At 36.6% G+C, this 19,237-nt stretch overlaps 1 protein-coding gene across 3 annotated transcripts in view; it reads left to right on the top strand.

Annotated features, from left to right (window-relative positions):
* Window positions 1–19,237, top strand: part of TNNI3K (TNNI3 interacting kinase) — a 341,514-nt gene that overhangs the window by 118,936 nt on the left and 203,341 nt on the right. For all 3 annotated transcript variants that reach the window (XM_070467925.1, XM_070467926.1, XM_020877709.2), the window contains 6 exons: window positions 3,464–3,562; window positions 6,119–6,257; window positions 12,681–12,825; window positions 12,911–13,015; window positions 17,226–17,320; window positions 17,920–18,069. In XM_070467925.1, coding sequence (XP_070324026.1) covers window positions 3,464–3,562; window positions 6,119–6,257; window positions 12,681–12,825; window positions 12,911–13,015; window positions 17,226–17,320; window positions 17,920–18,069 — 733 coding nt within the window. The remainder of the gene's footprint in view (window positions 1–3,463; window positions 3,563–6,118; window positions 6,258–12,680; window positions 12,826–12,910; window positions 13,016–17,225; window positions 17,321–17,919; window positions 18,070–19,237) is intronic.

The following is a 19,237-nucleotide window of genomic DNA, read 5'->3' as shown; positions in this document are numbered from 1 at the left end:
CCGGGAGAAATATCAATAACCTCAGATATGCAGATGACACCACCCTTATAGCAGAAAGTGAAGAAGAACTAAAGAGCCTCTTGATGAAAGTGAAAGAGGCGAATGAAAAAGTTGGCTTAAAGTTCAACATTCAGAAAACTAAGATCATGACATCTGGGATCCCTTCACTTCTTGGCAAATAGATGGGGAAACAGTGGAAACAGTGGCTGACTTTGTTTTTTGGGCTCCGATATCACTGCAGATGGTGATTGCAGCCATGAAATTAAAAGACCCTTACTCTTTGGAAGGAAAGTTATGACCAAACTAGATAGCATATGAAAAAGCAGAGACATTACTTTGCCAACAAAGGTCTGTAGTAGTCAAGGCTATGTTTTTTCCAGTGGTCATATATGGATGTGAGAGTTAGACTATAAAGAAATTTGAGTGCTGAAGAATTGATGCTTTTGAACTGTGGCATTGGAGAAGACTCCTGAGAGTCCCTTGGATTGCAAGGAGATCCAACCAGTCCATCCTAAAGGAGATCAGCCCTGGGTGTTCATTGGAAGGACTGATGTTGAAGCTGAGACTCCAATACTTTGGCCACCTGATACGAAGAGATGACTCCTTTGAAAAGACCCTGATACTGAGAAAGATTGAGGACAGGAGGAGAAGGGGAAGACAGGATGAGATGGCTGGATGGCATCACCAACTCAATGGACATGAGTTTGGGTAAACTCCAGGAGTTGGTGACAGACAGAGAGGCCTGGCGTGCTGCGATTCACGGGGTCACAAAGAGTCGGACACGACTGAGCGACTGAACTGAACTGAATATTTGAATCTTGATTCTTTAATAATAAAAATACTGAGATATATATATATATATACTGATACATATGTATATATATCATTTATACAAATCTAAGTATGATAAAGTTCTTTTCTTTAAAGAGTTTAAAGATTATTAAGACATCCTTTCAGTGATAAGACTTTTTTTCTAGTATACAGTTTCAATAGTTTTGTTATTATTTTGGGGGAAAAAAAAACTGTATTTTCTCAAAAGTATTTAATACAACAGAATTTTATGGCCTGCAGAAAACTTAATGAGACAATGTGTGTAAAAATGCCAGTGACAGTTCCTGGCATGGAGCAGGCACTTGGGATTTGCTAAAGGTTAATTCAAAGTAAAGGATCAATAAATGTGTGCGTTGAACTATTTAAAAATTTCTGTCATATATTTGGGTCCTAATTGTCAATGTTTAAGTTCCTTTATGACTAGTAGATATATATTCCTATTTTTTAACTAGAAATACAGTCCATTTCAATAATTATCTGGATGCCTATTATGTATTTAGCAGAGTGGTGCATAAAAGCGATTCAGTTTGGGACTTCATACAGTGGAAAGGAGGTGAAATTGATCTACCCACTCAGGTTATAGATTAGGGGAAGCATGGTTAAAATTATTTAATAGATATATGTTCCAGCCTAAGCATTAATATGAGTGCATTTATCTTAACCACATGACAAGCATTTTGTGTATCATGATACATTGTATCCCTGTAAAATTGGTAGGAGATATACTCCCTATCATGACTTGAGATATCATAAGAACCAATAGATACATTAAATTTATATAAATAGACTGTGAAATTATTTAGGTAATTCCAGTGTACATTGCTTTCAATGGTTAACTATTTTCTTGAATTTTAAAACAGACTAACTAAAACCTACAGTTCAATAATGACTCTGTGCGGTTTCATTAAATCTTACATTTTGACAGTTTCTCAGAAGGCCAACACTTCATAATTAATGAATATTGAGCCAAAAGATTGACCTTCTGAATAACTGGAAAAGTGCAAACTTAGGAAAAAATTACATTGGACTAAGAGCCCTTATCTATTAGAATGAAAGTAAGTTCTGGAACTATGCCTAAGAAATTGGGTCTATATGTTAACATTTGAGAATCCTTTTTACAATAAAAATTCATGCTGTCTACTTTATTTTATGCTATGTTTAAAATAAGAGAATTTGTAAAAAGCTCCATTTACCTTGATCACATGTGACCTTCTTTAAACGTTCCCAAGATTGAACTCAACAGGCATGTGAAGTCTAAGATAGCAGACATTTGATATAAATGGTTCCAGCATTCAATTCGAAGCTGAATCTACAAAGCTGAATCTAACAAGCTTCTACTGAGAGAAAGCTTCGTTTTACCTGAGATTAATTCAGTTAGTTCATTTGCTTAAAGGTTAGTATTAATGCCATCAAGGTCACAGGAAGGATCTGATGCAAAGAAACTTCAAACAAGCCTAAATTTGAATTCCAGTTCTGCTTCTTATTAAATGTATGACTTCAGATAGGTTAAAAAGCGTCCTTGAGACTCAGTGTCTTTACCTTTAAAATGGGAGAGTGGAACCTATCTTTCTATGTTTTGGAGTGAGACAGAGGCACTCCCATTACCATTTATGGCCTCGATTTAGGATGAAGGCATAGAAAGAACAGAAGATGTGTGGGAACATGTGTTACTTGGGCTCTTTGATCCCAGCTTCATGTACTGTCTTCTAAGCCTAACAGACTTTTGAAAATTTCCCCAAATGTATATTATTTTACCAACTGAAGAACAGAGAAACATTAGAAACATTAGAAAACTTTACAGTGAAAAAGAACACATCTGGAGGAAATGACTTCAATCAGTTTTCTAGAGCAAAGAGGCTTGGAGATGAGTGTTTGGTAGAATAAATCTAAAGGGTCAGCAGATTTGTTGGCAGTCTGTGCCTTTCCATGAAGGCAGTTGACCCATAGCTCCTGCTAGTTTTTTTGTTTGTTTGTTTGTTTTAATCACTTATTCATTCAACAAATTTTTATTGAATGATTACTATTTTCATGACAATGTGCTAGGGTAGGATTATATAGATGAATTTGGTATACACTTTGTCCTTAAAGAATTTGGTCTTTAATAAGGGTGATAAGGCATGTATATAAATTTATAAATGTTCTAAATGGTATGAAAGTAAGTTGAGTGATATGTAAAAAGGAAGGAAGACAATTTTAGCCAATAATCTGGCAACAAATGGAGGGAAAATAAAGAAATATTGGAGGAGATGGCATTTAGCTTGGGTTTAAATATCTGAGATTGGGCAGAAGGGAACTTCTGACTGAGGAAATAATGTGAACAAAGACTCAGAGAAGTGGGAAATGAAGTGCAGTTTGATTGTACAGTTGGGTTTATGAAAGAGAGTCATGGGAAATACATTTTAAAGGATACCATCAGATTGAGAGGACCTTGACTATCATAGTAAGGAGCTTGGCTTTTATTTTCTAGGCAAAAGCAAGCCATTGGAGATTTCAGAGAAGGGAGATGGAAAAATATTGTGTTTTAGAATGGTGACTCCTAAAGATGAGTTGTATTAATACATTTTAATTGTAAAATGAATTTGTTGGACAGATGCCCCCAGTGAATCTCCTAACCCAGCTCTTTCTTATCCAGGCTGCTGATGTGCTTCTGCAGCATGGAGCTAATGTCAATGTTCAAGATGCAGTTTTTTTCACTCCACTGCACATTGCAGCATACTACGGGCACGAACAGGTAAGTCAGTAAGTAAGTGCGTAGGTAAGTCCAAACCCTGGGGCATCACTTAAGTGTTCCAGGATTTTCTTGAAATATACTGTATTCAATGAAAGGCTACTTGAGCTATCCTTTGAATCATTTTTGCCATCTTCTCATCAGTTCCACCCTTGAAAAGCTTTTGTAGATCTGCAGAAAAATAGCAGCTACCAAGTTATTCATTTTCTCTGACCATTCTCATTCTTCCTCAATTTATCTCCCTAGATCTCTAGTATTACTCAGTTATGCAGCAGAAGTACACTTTTTACCTTTGTAGAGGTCATGCTATTGCACTTCCTGAGGCCCCCAAGTTGAAAATCAAACTTACTTGTGTCTCTGTGCTGTTCCAGTCATTGTGCCTTTATTTCTTTGCTGGCTGGAATATGCCTGGACACTCTCAAGCCTGTGAAGCGTGACCTCTAGCTAGGGAAGATTGCTCATTTCATTGATGTGCTGCTCAGAGTGCACTGGAGTGCACTGGAGAGCTGGGTACTGAAAATGCTTCTGAAAGTACAGAGTCCAAAGCTCAAGTGATAAAAAAACTCCAAACTTTTTCTGATTTCAGGCACAGGCAGGATATACACAATGCACGTTGTTTGTTGAGTCATCCTCTTTGGCGATTAACCTCATCACCCAGCAGAAACATAAAGAGCTTCTCTGCATGTTTTGTGGAGTGTTAAATTTGTTTACTTTCCCTGAATATATAGTCACAGTATTATAAAATTATGATAAAATGTGGATGGCCCTTTTATGATAAGGGACTCACTTTCTATGTGCAAAGACAGCACATAAGTAGTTTATGGATGCTATTGTCACTTACTAAAATATGCTGACAGGGGAATGGCACATTTGGTTTATAAATGTGCCTGATATGCCATGTTCCTTGGCATTTGTTTATTTACTTATTTTTAAGTGGAAGAGTAGATGTTTTGTACCAAGAGCAATATTGCCTAGGTATATAATAATGGTGCTTAATAGACAATCGATTTCAATGATAGTTTAAATCTGTGCATTATAAAGTCACATAATCAGAATTTATGGAGTCTGTATAAGTAGAAATATCTGCTTAGGAGTGCAAGGTTCCTGAGACTAAATGTCTACTACTATTCAGCTTTCTCCTGAATTAAGCATTGGTGTGCCTGTTAGCCAACAAATGGATAAAATACACATTCCACATTGGTGCTACCTCTTCTGATATCATTTATTGAGTACCAGGCACTTTTCTAAGTGTTTCATTTGTAATAACTTATTTAATCCTCATGACAACCCTATGAGGTATTCCCATCTTAGCGATGAAGAAACTGAATTTTGAAAAGGCCAAATCATTTACTCAAAGTGACATAACTAATAAATAGAAGCCTAATTTCAGAACCTTTCTTCTTTACCCACTACACATAATAAGTTCTCCCACATTCCACCAGCTTTTTTTTTCACCTAGATTTCTATCAAATGTATACCATATTCTTGAGAGGCTTCTGCCCAAAATATATTTATCTGCTGCCACAAAATAGTTTCAGAGCTTGAATTCACATTTATGCTGATATGTCAGTGGTCAAGACTTCTTTTTAGAGATTTTTTTTGATATAGACCATTTTAAAGTCTTTTTTGAATTTGTCTCAATACTGCTTCTGTTTTATGTTTCGGTTTTTTGGCTGCAAGGCATGTGGGGTCTGGGATCTCAGCTCCCTGACCAGGGATCATACCCACACCCCCTGCATTAGAAGGCAAAGTCTTAACCCCTGGACCACACGGGAAGGCCCTCAATGGTCAAGAGTTTTGAGGAGTCCTCCCATAACTGTTGTTTTAATGGCATAGATACATACTAACTTAACTCTTGGAATCACTGTGATGACTTCTGAAATTCCCAGAGGAGACAATGTCAAGTTTAGAAAAAGTATTTGAAAGATTCCTAACTGGATGTGTAAATAATTTGAACGAATCCTGTAAATTACCAGAAACAACCCCTGGAAGACTCCTGAGTTGTGAATCTCAACCAGTTTAGGAAGATGCTAAAGGCTAGTGTGGCTATCTCCTGCTTGCTCACAAATCAAATCAGGACTTAGAATCCCGGTCACAAGATGACCATTGGTGACCTATGCATGGAGTCACTATGAAAATGAAGAATCAAGTAAACACTGCTGACTCTGGCCAGAAGAAGATTTTAAAGGACTGTTCAGAGATGATTACAGGTGACTTTAGAGAAGACTGTTTATGTACAATGAAGACCCGACTCTGAAATTGCTCCTTTTTTAAATTTCTTGCTAGGTGATATAATAATAAATACCTTATTGTTTAGGCCAATTGAATTAGGATTTTTTCAGACAAAAATTAACCAAAAGAACAACTTAATGATATGTCTCCTTCCATACTGCTGAAAGTGAAAGTGAAGTGGCTCAGTTCTGTCCGACTCTGCGACCCCATGGATTGTAGCCTACTAGGATCCTCAATCCATGGGATTTTCCAGGCAAGAATACTGGAGTGGGTTGCCATTTCCTTATTTGACATTTGACACTAATCTCAAATGCTTGGATCCTTTAGGTAACTCGCCTCCTTTTGAAATTTGGTGCTGATGTAAATGTAAGTGGTGAAGTTGGAGATAGGCCCCTCCACCTAGCATCTGCAAAAGGATTCTTTAATATTGTGAAACTCCTGGTGGAAGAAGGCAGCAAAGCAGATGGTAAGATTATGGTTAGAAGAAGAATTTTGCAGTCTTACTTTATGTATGCTTTTTCTTCTACTTTACCTATTTACTAGGGAATAATCTTGAAGTTGATTAATTCTACTTTTCATGTACTAATTTGTTCTTCAAATCATAATTTATTATTTTTAATATATTAATTAAACTGATATGTTAATCCTTCTTTGCATATTTTATTTCAGCTTAATATATTCAGTTCAGTTCAGTTCAGTCACTCAGTCGTGTCCGACTCTTTGCGACCCCATGAATTGCAGCAGGCCAGACCTCCCTGTCCATCACCAACTCCCAGAGATTACTCAAACTCATATCCATCGAGTTGGTGATGCCATCCAGCCATCTCATCCTCTGTCGTCCCCTTCTCCTCCTGCCCCCAATCCTTTCCAGCATCAGGGTCTTTTCCAATGAGTCAACGCTTTGCATGAGGTGGCCAAAGTATTGGAGTTTCAGCTTCAGTATCAGTCCTTCCAATGAACACCCAGGGCTGATCTCCTTTAGGATGGACTGGTTGGATCTCCTTGCAGTCCAAGGGGCTCTCAAGAGTCTTCTCCAACACCACAGTTCAAAAGCATCAATTTTTCGGCACTCAGCTTTCTTCACAGTCCAGCTCTCACATCATACATGACCACTGGAAAAACCATAGCCTTGACTAGATGGACCTTTGTTGGCAAAGTAATGTCTCTGCTTTTTAATATGCTATCTAGGTTGGTCATAACTTTCCTTCCAAAGAGTAAGCGTCTTTTAATTTCATGGCTGCAATCACCACCTGCAGTGATTTTGGAGCCCAAAAAAATAAAGTCAGCCACTGTTTCCACTGTTTCCCCATCTATTTCCCATGAAGTGATGGGACCGGATGCCATGATCTTAGTTTTCTGAATGTTGAGCTTTAAGCCAACTTTTTCACTCTCCTCTTTCACTTTCATCAAGAGGCTCTTTAGTTCCTCTTCACTTTCTGCTATAAGGGTGGTGTAATCTGCATATCTGAGGTTATTGATATTTCTTCCAGCAATCTTGATTCCAGTTTGTGTTTCTTCTAGTCCAGCGTTTCTCATGATGTACTCTGCATGTAAGTTAAATAAGCAGGGTGACAATACACATTAAGTATGACCATAAAAGTAAGGGGTTTTCCTAAATTTTTCCCACTTGTTGTTGCTCATTAATCTTTTTTTAATTGAGGTAAAACTTACATGTAGCAAAATTCTCAAATCTTAACTGAGTATTAAGTGAATATTTCCTTTTGAATACACCCACACAAAAGTCACCAAGATCAAGATATAGCATTTTTATCTGGAAGGTTGCAAATATTTCACCTGGAAAGTTCCTTTGTGCCCACTTCTTAGTAAATAGCTTTCACCACCAAAGGTAATCAATATTCTGGTTTCTATTATTGCCATAGGTTAAATTTTTTCTTTGTTTTAGAAAATGAAGATATATGTATTTGTAATATATATATATATACACACACACACACATGTATACATATATATATATATATGTAATATATATGGGGAGAGAGAGAGCAAGAGAATTGCTGAATCAAAGGGCATATACATGTTAACTTTGGGAGAAACTTCAGACAGCTTTCCAAAATATTTACACTATTTTTCATTTCCAGAGCTATATCTGAGCATTTCATGTTACTCCCCACATCCACCTCAGTATTTGAGACTACTATTATTTTAAATGGAAATAAAGTTAGAGTGTGATCAGTTTGGGAAAAAAGCTTTAAATTACACAGAAATATTTTAGATGCTTTTAATATAATAAAATTTCCTGCAACTTTTTTAGTTTTTTAATTGTAAAATGAGTTTTGGAAAATTGAAAGTTTTGAACAAAAGTTCTTTCTTTCTTTTCTTTAATCTTCCTCCCAAACTTTATTTCTTGACACAGATTCACTCAGAGTTACATCTTGTTGTTAAATTCTCTCAGGCATATCCAGCCTTCTTCCACTGACCCTCAAGAGACCTAATTAAAAGCCCAGCTGTAAGAACTGCTGGCCTTTGCAGCAGAAATGATGCACATTTCCAAAAGCACAAGGTTGTCAAAGCTCTAGAACTGCCATTTCCTTGGTCCAAGGTTGAGATTGATATTCGGTTAATAAAACTAATCGATGTTTCCGTCTACTTATAAGGAAAACACAAAGGCTCCCAGGGAGAAGTGTGGCGAGAGGCTAGGGCAGTTTCACTTCCATGTTGGAAACAGGACCATTTTATTTGGCAATGTTTGAGAAACATAGTTTCTATCATTTTCTGAGCCGATGTGCAGTAACTCAGGAATTTTTCTATAGCATTATCATAAACAACCTGTGTTGTCAGGATGCAAGGAGTGCTGTTCCTTGGAACTTATTTAAGCAGTCTCTTTGATTCTGTTGTTTTAGAACAGTCAGAGGTACACCAGTGTGAATCACTGAGCACATAATTGTTTTTGAAACTGCCTCACTTTTCCAAGGGGTCAGGAACTGCTCACATTCTTCCTTTTATTATCAATGCCAGCCTCAGCCTTTTATTCCTCTGAACAACTCCAAAGCTCAGTGGTGTCAAAATGAGTGTCATTTATGATCAGCATGTCTCCAGGATCAAAGGACTCTTCTACAAAAGGCATTGAAATGTGTGCTGCACCCATATTCCCCGTACATACCAGCATCATATGATATCATTTTTAGCATTTTCTTTCAGACTCACAGAAGCACTCTAATGCCTCCTACTCAATCATTTAAAAAAAAAAATCAAGAGACATGACTCAGATTTTTAAGCATTGTATTTCCTTCTAATACACACGTGATATTTAAGTCCCTTTTGCACTTAAACCAATCGCAAAGAATAAACCGGAAAATCTTTAGTGCTAGTGGATGCTGCACAAGATTTATTATCAGCTAGTTCATTTACTCTAAGATATATCTAAGCCTTCAGATGATTTATTTTAGATCTGAACCTTGCCTGTGGTTAATGGACATAAGGGGAGGAGTAAATGAATAACCCCAAAAGGAGCACAATTTGAAATCTGGTATTTACATTATGTTTCCATGGTAACAGAACATCACAAATGAAAATAAATTAAGGTTATAAAATTAACCAAAATATAATTCTGAAAGCATGCTCAACATGTTTGGGAGACTGACCTATTCAGTCACATATGTTTTAAGTCCCTAGTCGTCTTTAAGGAGAAATACAATGCTTGTTGAATGAGATTGAAAAAGTCAAATATTGCTGGACTCCATAAAAAGAAAATAGAGATACAGTTCTTTTTGTATCTGTAAAAATATAGATACAAATTTAAATTCTTTCTGTATTTGTAAAAATAGAGTTGCAGAGTTAAAAATGGAAAATTTTAAGTTCAGAAACTATTAATTTCTGTAATCTGATGAAGATAAAATTTTGTTAACATGGACTTGGATATCAGAAAAAGTCACAAAAGTTTCTAGGACATGTCAGTAAAAAGAAGTAATTTATTTTAAAAAATATATCTTGTCAGAGCTATCACACAGATTTGTTACTGAAAATTTATTTAAGATACATTTGGAAGTTGAGTTATTGGGATGTGCTAATGGAAGCATTTATTCTATCTTTAAGATCCATGAGCAGAAATAAACAGGAAGTAGCATCCATCTACCTATATATTCATCTACTCTCTCTTGCAAAATACAGTATTGAACACATATGCTCTTCAATAGTGACCACATATTTTTCTAATGATGATTTACATGTATTCCTTTGTTTAAAGTTTTCCTTTAATTAGATCTCTAAATTATGTATTAAGTTAGAGCAAATAGACTGTCATTCATACAGTCAGTTTTCCCCAGATAATACTAATAATAGTATGTGTTTTTTTAATCTTTGCAAATTGGTCTATGACAAAATTAAGGTATCAGAATGGCTGAAGCAGAAATGGAGTTATATATAATATATAAACTCTGCATCTGATCCAGATTTCTCCTGGCTTATCCCTTTGGTTGGTATTAATATCTTCTTTGATGGGAATAACATCCAGGCTACTGCCAATAATTTATCAAGGAAATAATCTGCTTTGAAGTTTATTGATTCAACTAGAGAAGAACAATGTTGGGTGGGGCCAGAGATGGCCAAAGGAAAATCATGAATTAATGGAATATTGTGCTTTATTCTGTTTTACAATGTCCCCTCTGGACCTCAAGAATCCTCATGTGACCTCCTGATTCCCTGGGCTCCCTACTGTTCTCAAGCATTGACTCATGATATTGACTTTCCCTGACTTCCAACAGAATATGAACAAAGGAAAAGAATCTTAAAAAGGAAGATAATCAAAACAACCAGGAACATTCTTCTGAAGGAAGAGTGTCCTTCTGAGCTACTCATTAATATAAAAGATTCAAAGATTCATTTTTCAATAACAGCCCTGAGAGGAGTTCAGTAAATTTGTTAAAGATTTCTTTTTGGCTTAAGTACTTACAGAACAATAAAATAAGAATCATTGTCTACATATATAGCAGCTATCAGGCCTAAATCAGTGCTTATTACATGTTAAATGATTATTCTATTTGAACTTTAAAAAAATAAACTAGTATCTTGCCTTTCTTTTCCTTCTTATTGCTTATTACTAAAAGAAAATCTTTCCATCAACTCTTTTGGTTCAATGGATGATTTCTATTACACATAACAATGAAAATGAATGTTAAGGGCTATTTTTTTCTATTTTGAATAAAGCCCTGTATACAGATGGACAGAGTAATAAAATAACAAAAAGGGGCTGTAGAGCTGTTGATCTGATTATGTTTCATTTTAAAAATTGTGCTAAAGCAAATCCAAAATTTAGCAGCTTGGTGTTGACTTGTGTTACTTCAGGCCTGTAGTTATTGACTATTCAACTAGATTGTAAATTATTTGAGGGCATAGACTCTGCATTTATAGCTTATTGGCCTTAGCATTTGGTAAATTTCTGAGAGGGAAATTAGTAAAAAGGGAAAGTAGACATTTTTATTAGATGTCTAATATGTGACAGCCATCATGCTAGATACTTTCCAGAAATTATCTCCTTTAATCCTTTCAGCATCTCTGCTCCCCAACAATGGTATTCCATCAACTGATAAGAAATCAATATCCACAACACCTAGCACGGTGCCTGGTGCATATTGATCATTTATTGTTGAGGAATGACTGTGTCAATCAGGTGTTCTTATTTGCCAGATTTGGAAACTAATGCTTGCTAATTTAAGCATGAAGAAAATATATTAAATGGTATCAATTATCATACAATCTCCCCCAGAACAGAGTAGAAAGCTGGGTTTGGCATTCTCACAGTGAGAAATGGTGTCTAGAATCACACCCCCAAAATTAATCCTTTGAAGGCACACTGCCACCTCTGCTAACATACACACCAGCACTTGTGTTTCTGGCACCAACAATGCAGGGCTCCCAGTCTATGGCTGGAAGCACTACTACTGGGAATTAGATGGAGCTATTCCACCACTGCTACTTTCCCAAAACAGAAGAGACTGCTTTTGTATGTCATCAGCTCTGATGTAAGAGTCTGAAGTAACGTGTTGAATAGAAGAGCCTGGAGATAAGCGTCCAACCAGGGCATGGTTGAGAGTGAAAGCGTTGCTATTAAAAATTATGCTAGCGTAAGAACACTAAACTGGGACATATGGTCACCCTGTGCTAATCCTGTGCCCTAAGTGCAAGGGAGACTTGGAAAGCATTTTTCCAGCTTCAATGGTAAAATGTGATTTTGGCATCTAGTTAGTATTTTCAACATAGGGAATTCCCCAAATGTCAGAAGAGGTTATAAGGCTGGATTGAACAAAGAAAAAGTCAGATGATCACTACCGATTGGACAATTTAAAACTGCAGTTAATGTTAAACAGTTGTCTTGGGTAACACAATTAATGAGGTCTGAATCATTTGTTGCCTTTTCATTATACCATGCTTTGTATAACATTTTTCAGTTGAGGGAACATCAGAACCTCCTAAATAGCACTATAAACATAGAGCATACTAGGCCTCATGCTAATATATTGGGCCAAAATTTGGAAAATGATGCTTTGTCCAAAGTCTGAACTTTTTAACATCTTCCATGGGGGGGTGGAAGTATATAATCAGTTTGAATGGTGTTATTTGTGGAAATAAGGCCATGAGTACCTTTTAGATACTTATTAGTTTCCTGAACTCTTTCATTGTGCAAGGTAGATTTGATTAGATGTGTTCCATAGATTTATGGGAGCTAGAAGAAAGCCCACGTAATGTGGTAACAGGCTACAGAAGAGAATTATAACTTTTTTAATTGGTTGCACTTAATTTTCTTTATTGTTGTCATTAACTGGCAATTTCCAGGAGTCTCTCAGGTACTTAGAAAAGTCCCTGATACTACACATAAGAAGGCTGAGAAATAGAGAATTCTCTAAAACATATCTTTCCTTTCTTTTGATGACAGTAAATGCTCAGGACAATGAAGATCACGTTCCACTCCATTTCTGTTCTCGCTTTGGACATCATGATATAGTGAAGTACATGCTCCAGAGCGATTTAGAAGTTCAGCCACATGTTGTCAACATCTATGGAGACACCCCTTTGCACCTGTGAGTATTATGTATTGTTCCATAGGTACTTCAAGTATACTGTGTGTACCTTCCAATATTCTCAAAATATTTTCTTTAACTCTAGGGCATGCTACAATGGCAAATTTGAAGTTGCCAAGGAAATCATTCAAATATCAGGAATAGAAAGTCTGACTAAAGAAAACATCTTCAGTGAAACAGCTTTTCACAGGTAAAGGAATATTTAAGCACAATTGCCACTAAGAGAACACTCTTTGACGCCAGAAGTCATGTACGTAAAGCGAGAATGAATAGTGGCAGATGTTACAATCCGAGAGCAAGAGCAGAGGGTGGACAGAGGATAGAAGTCCAAGCTAGATGCACGGAAGAAAAGGTAGAGGCAGATGCTGTAGTCAGTACAACAGATGGGCCCGGAGCCAGATGCTGCCTTTCTGGCAGCAGCCACAAAGACGGGGGCTGATGTTGCCAAGGCAACAGGCATGTCAACATCTGTAAGCATATTGCTTCTATTCCATTTCACTCTGCAGAAAGCTGCCAAAAGGAGCAGTGCCCGTAATCCTCCTCCGACAAGAATCTCATTACCAGAATTCATCAGCATCGAAAGTAGCATTTTTTTTCCTTACCACTTAAACCTTATGTGCAAATGTATCTACCTATCTAAGACATCCATCTGTCAGCCTGTAAGAGCTTAGTCAGGGTGGCCACTGAGATACATAAGGAGGCATTAACTCCTTGCTAGGAATCCATCAGAGTCCTTTAGAGTGAGCTCTGGAATAGCACACTGAAGGAACATCTAGGTTTGGAAAAGTTGTGACTAAGAAAGAAAAGAGAAGGAGAGAGGGAAGAAAAGGGCTGATAAAAACTCAAGAGGCATAAGTCCCTAAAATGTCCCAAAGGAAGGCAGATAGTCATATAATTTAAAACCCTCATTAACAGGCTACTGGTTTGCATATTAAGTAAAAGCATAGTCATTCAAATTGAGTAAACCTTGAATATAAGATACATTCACCTACATATTGCAGATCTCTCGGCTGGTTTGTAACATCTAAAACATGTATTTGAGACTAATGTGTTATTTATATAGTGTCTGTACCTTACTGGTGAATAATAGAAATGAGAGACTAACTACTGATTAATACTAAACTAAAATTAAGCTTATACTTCTGCATCAGGCATCAGCGTGTCAAATTTCACTTAGATTTCCAGATTTGTCTTACCAGCCAAAGAGGTCAGCCAAAGGGGAGGTGAAGACAACTTCCGTTTATGGAACAGTGAATATGTGCTGGATGATTTGCATCCATTATTTCATTTAATCCTCATCACCATTTTATGAAGTTGGATTTACTATCCCTTTTTTACCAGTGAGAAAATTGAAGCTCAAGAAAACTAACTTGCCAAAGATTCTTATGGCTAGAAAATTATGTATTAAATGCTTGACTAATTCCAAATCCTGTGTTTTTATGTATCTTCATGTTCTAGTACTAAAATATTTTGCCTGCTTTCTACACATTCTGTCACAGAACAGATGCACGAATTCTTTAGATCATGCCTTCAGTCAAAGTGGATCATGGACTTTGCCCCTAAAGGGGGCAATCGGGAGAACTGATATTTGTGAGGTACTCAAGTCTTCTTCTTCCAATAGGTCAGTTTTATGGAGGCTGACACCTCAGTCTCATTTTCAAATCATTCTGCTACTCTGTGCACACACTGAAACCAGTTATAATCTGAGGATTATCATCACCTTCAGAAGATTGACCACAGGAGAAGATTGGTGTTGTTCACTCAATCAGTCGTCTCCTACTCTGCGATCCCACGGACTGCAGCACACCAGGCTTTCCTGTTCCTCACCAACTCCCCAAGCCTAGTCAAACTCATGTCCATCAAGTCAGTGATACCATCCGACCATCTAGGCCTCTATCATCCCCTTCTCCTCCTGCCTTCAATCTTTCCCATCCTCAGGGTCTTTTCTAATCAGTTGGCTCTTCGCATCAGGCGACCAAAGTATTGGAGCTTGAGCTTCAGCATCAGACCTTCTAATGAATATTCAGGATTGATTTTCCTTAGGATTGTCTAGTTTAATGGCCTTGCAGTCCAAGGGACTCTCAAGAGTCTTCTCCAACACCACAGTTCAAAAACATTAATTCTTCAGTGCTCAGCTTTTTTATAGTCCGACTCTCACATCCATACATGACTACAGGAAAAACCACAGCTTTGACTAAACAGACCTTTGTCTGCAGAGTATTATCTGTACTTTTTAACATGCTGTATAGGTTGGTCATAACTTTTCTTCCAAGGAGCAAGTGTCTTTTAATTTCGTGGCTACAGTCACCATCTGCAATGATTTTGGAGCCCAAGAAAAGAAAGTCTGTAACTGTTTCCACTGTTTCCCCATCTATTTGCCATGAAGTGATGGGACCAGATGCCATGATCTTCATTTTTTGAATATTGAGTTTTAAGCCAGCTTTTTTACTCTCTCCTCTTTCACTATCATCTAGAGGCTCTTTAGTTGCTCTTTGCCTTCTGCCTTAAGGGTGGTGTCATCTGCATAGCTGAGGTTATTGATATTTCTCCTGGCAGTCTTGATTCCAGCTTGTGCTACATCCAGCCCAACATTTCACCATGATGTACTCTGCATGTAAGGAGATTAGTGAAGTGAGTTAAAAGTATGTATTCAATTGTTTAATTTTGTGCAAACCTGTGGCTACTAGGAATAACATTAAAATTTTATTCTATTCATTTTAAGTACATATTTATAAAAGAAATACTTCTTTTACATGAAGAGCTCACTACAACTATGGTTTTTTCTATGTACAAATCACAGTGCTTTGCACATAGCACTTGGTACATTTCTGTTATTGTTTTCATATGCTATATGTACACACATTTGTATACACACACTCATACATATATATATATATGTATATATATATATATATATGTACGTTCAGAACTTATCATTTCCTGTAAATAGTTACTTTGAAAGGAAACAATGAGGGAATTCAGACAAACATTAAAAGTATAGTGTTAAGAGTCCTATTTGTAATACAAATAACTAATGGTGATAGGATCTATTACACTGAGATAGGGACTTTTTATTCACTCAACTATTCAAGAAAGACTTATTAAGGAGCTATATTGTGTTGTTGCTGGTAGGAACATTGACATGACACAGTCCCTTCTCTCCTTAAGGAAACTCTGTTGTAAGGCATCAAAGCACACACAGGTTATCCATTACCATAACACAATATGAAAGGTGCCACAAAACTGAACTAACAAAGAAGCAGAGGAGATAACAATGAACTCAGCTTTTAGTTCATGAAAAGACTTCATAGAGGGAACATCAGTTCAACTAGATAAATAGTGGCATTTATTTAAAGAAAATAATAAAATTCTACGATAGAAAAAGGATTTAGGCAGTCATCCCAGGAAGAGGAAAGAGTAAGACTCAGTGAACGACCTCTTCTGGAACAAACCTGGAAGGAAAAAACCCTGTTTTTCTGTACTGTCCCATAATACATAGTACCTTACTTCCAAACACAAGATACCAGCTGTGTATAAGGGTTTTCTACACCAAACAGTTCTCCAGTTCTCTGGAGTCACTGAGCGGGTGTCCTCCAGTTCAAATTATTTTTGACACTATCTACCTGGAATTAGCGTCAGATCTCACAGGGCTGTCTACTGCTTCAGATGTAATCACAAGTGTAATGTATCATTTAAATTTCTCAGAACCTTCCTGGGTTCCTTCATTCCATTCAGTTTCCCTGCAAAAAGAAGTCATATCATAAGAACTATTTAATAATTAATAAGAAAATGCTAGAAATTTTATACAGCTCCTTTCTTAAAGGCTCATCTTTGAGAATCTTCAGGATTGTATTGCTTTATGTGCTTTTTTTTCTTATCACCCCCACTTTTCTCTCCCTTCCTCCTTCTCTCTTTTCTGGCTTTTTGGCACTCTTATGTAAATACCAGCATCTAAAATAGCCTGGGTAAATCAGGGCTGCTTTAGTTTTCTAGGGTTACCAGAACTAAATACCATACCCTACATACCTTGAACACCAGAAATTGATCTTCTTATAGTTCTGGAGTCTGAAAATTCAAGATCAAGGTGTCAGGTTTAGTTTCTCCTGAGATCTTTCTCTCTGGATTGCCAATGGTTGCCTTCTTTTCTGTATCTTCATGAGCTGTCCTCCTGTCCCTGTCCTAATCTTCCCTTCTTATAAGGACACCAATCATATTTGATGAGGGCCCAGCCCACCTTAATTAATCCACTTTCACTTAATTACCTCTGTAAATTATACCTCTTTAAATTATAGTCATATTGTAAGGTTACGGGAGTCAGAGCTTCAACATGTTAAATTTGGAGGGCACACATTCAGCCCATAACAGAGGCCTTCTATTTCCCCTGTGTTATATTTTTGCAGTGCTTGTACTTATGGCAAGAGCATTGACCTGGTTAAATTTCTTCTTGATCAGAATGTCATAAGCATCAACCACCAAGGAAGGGACGGGCACACAGGTAAGACTGTGGTGAGAACAACAGTTTCTGATGCATATCAATACTCAAGAGAAGTAGTATGGTCAAGAGTGGGGGGAGCAGTGGCAGTGGCCAACCCCAATGACTAAGAATATTCTATCAATGACATTTTTTAAATTGATGGTGCATGGTGATAATGGAAAGCAGACTGACCTTTGGTCAGCTTCATTTTTGTGCAAAAGTATTTACAGTCAATGCATCCATTATGACCTGCATCAGGAACACACTGATCACACTGTCTTACCCTTGTTTTGCTGCTGAAAAAAAATTTTTTTGTTTGAGGTCTTTACTCTTTGATTTATACAAAGATGCTAATGTTTGTTCTGGTAGTTACAGTGGATGTAAAAATACTAAAAAGTGTGCTTAAGCAAAAGGTAGTCTCTATGTATATCAAGTATATACTTCTTTTCTTTAAAGTGTCTTGTTTTCTCAAAGATAGAATTAATTATCTATCAGAGAACTCAGCTTTTGTTATATATCTCTGGCAACAATGCTATTTTGTGGTAATAACTATCTTTTGAAAATTGAGGTTCAGTTTTCCCCTTTTCTCCTTTCATATTTTCATTCTTATTCTATTATAGGGTTGCACTCTGCTTGCTACCATGGTCACATTCGCCTGGTTCAGTTCTTACTGGATAATGGAGCTGATATGAATTTGGTAGCTTGTGATCCAAGCAGGTCTAGTGGTGAAAAAGATGAGCAGACATGTTTGATGTGGGCTTATGAAAAAGGTATATTTTTCACCATTGCATTGCTGTAGTGATAACATTGAACTGTGAGTACTGTTGATATCACTACATCAATAGTTCTTTTGCTTCCATGACTTGTATACTCCCATTTCCTTTGGAGATTGTATTTGAATCACTGGGAATGTGGATCAAAGAGTACAGTAGGGAAGGCAACTCCAGGGCTGCAGGTGAGTTGAAGTCACTTTTGGCATTGGCATTTTGAAGAGAGAAGGGAGCTGTCACATCTCTAGTTCCTGGAGAAACAAAATTGTGATAGGCAACGTTAATCACTTTGTTAAAGGAGATGTAGAGTTAGTCTTTACCTCTTGTATGGAAGAATTTGGATGTGGATTTGAATTATTAAATTAATGCAAAAAAAGAATGAACGAGTATTTGTCATGTCTAACCCTACAAATAATGCCTGTATTAGAAAAAGTAAGGGAGCCAATGTTCAGTGCTTAAGTATAAACTTATTTGAGCTCAAAGTGGTGAAAGCTTGGGTTGGAAGAACATGGGGTTTGAATCAAACTATAATGCTAATCTTGGGCAAGTTATTTATTCTTGCTGAACTTTAGTTTTTTCATCTCATAAATGAAGACAGTAGCAACTTCATAAGATTGTAAAGATTAAATGAGATAATATGTGCAAATTGCTTATAACCGTGACTGGCACAAAATAAATACCTAATACTTGGCATTTTGGCAATGATAGTAGTGGTTATAGTAGTAGTCCATAAATAAAGAATGAAAATGAAAACTAATAAATTTTCCTTTTAAGGGAAAGGAAACTAGAGACAATCAGAAGGTAAAATATCATTTTGTCATTTTTATTACGATATATTATACTTCTTAAGCGAGCTCTATATAAACCATGTAAACTCAGAGTTTAAATCTTCAGGTGAGATGGAACAGTATTGAAATCAGAGAGATACAACTAATACTGTAAAATATATCAGATTTTGATGTTTGTATTTCCTTATTAGGATGTTCAAAGTATGTAAAGAAGTATTCTTATGTTTCTAAGTATTAGAACACCATGCTTACAAGAACAGTTACTAAACTGGAAGATTTCTTAGGCTGTCAAGGTGATCTAAAAGATTTTCCATCTGAAGTAGGACATGAAAGTCCATTGATGAAAGGAGAGATGAGGTTTGCTGGATAGAAATAGAGAG

Source organism: Odocoileus virginianus, chromosome 5 (genome assembly GCF_023699985.2).
Source record: "Odocoileus virginianus isolate 20LAN1187 ecotype Illinois chromosome 5, Ovbor_1.2, whole genome shotgun sequence".
Taxonomy (NCBI): Eukaryota; Metazoa; Chordata; class Mammalia; order Artiodactyla; family Cervidae; genus Odocoileus; species Odocoileus virginianus.
This window is presented reverse-complemented; position numbering and strand designations above follow the sequence as displayed.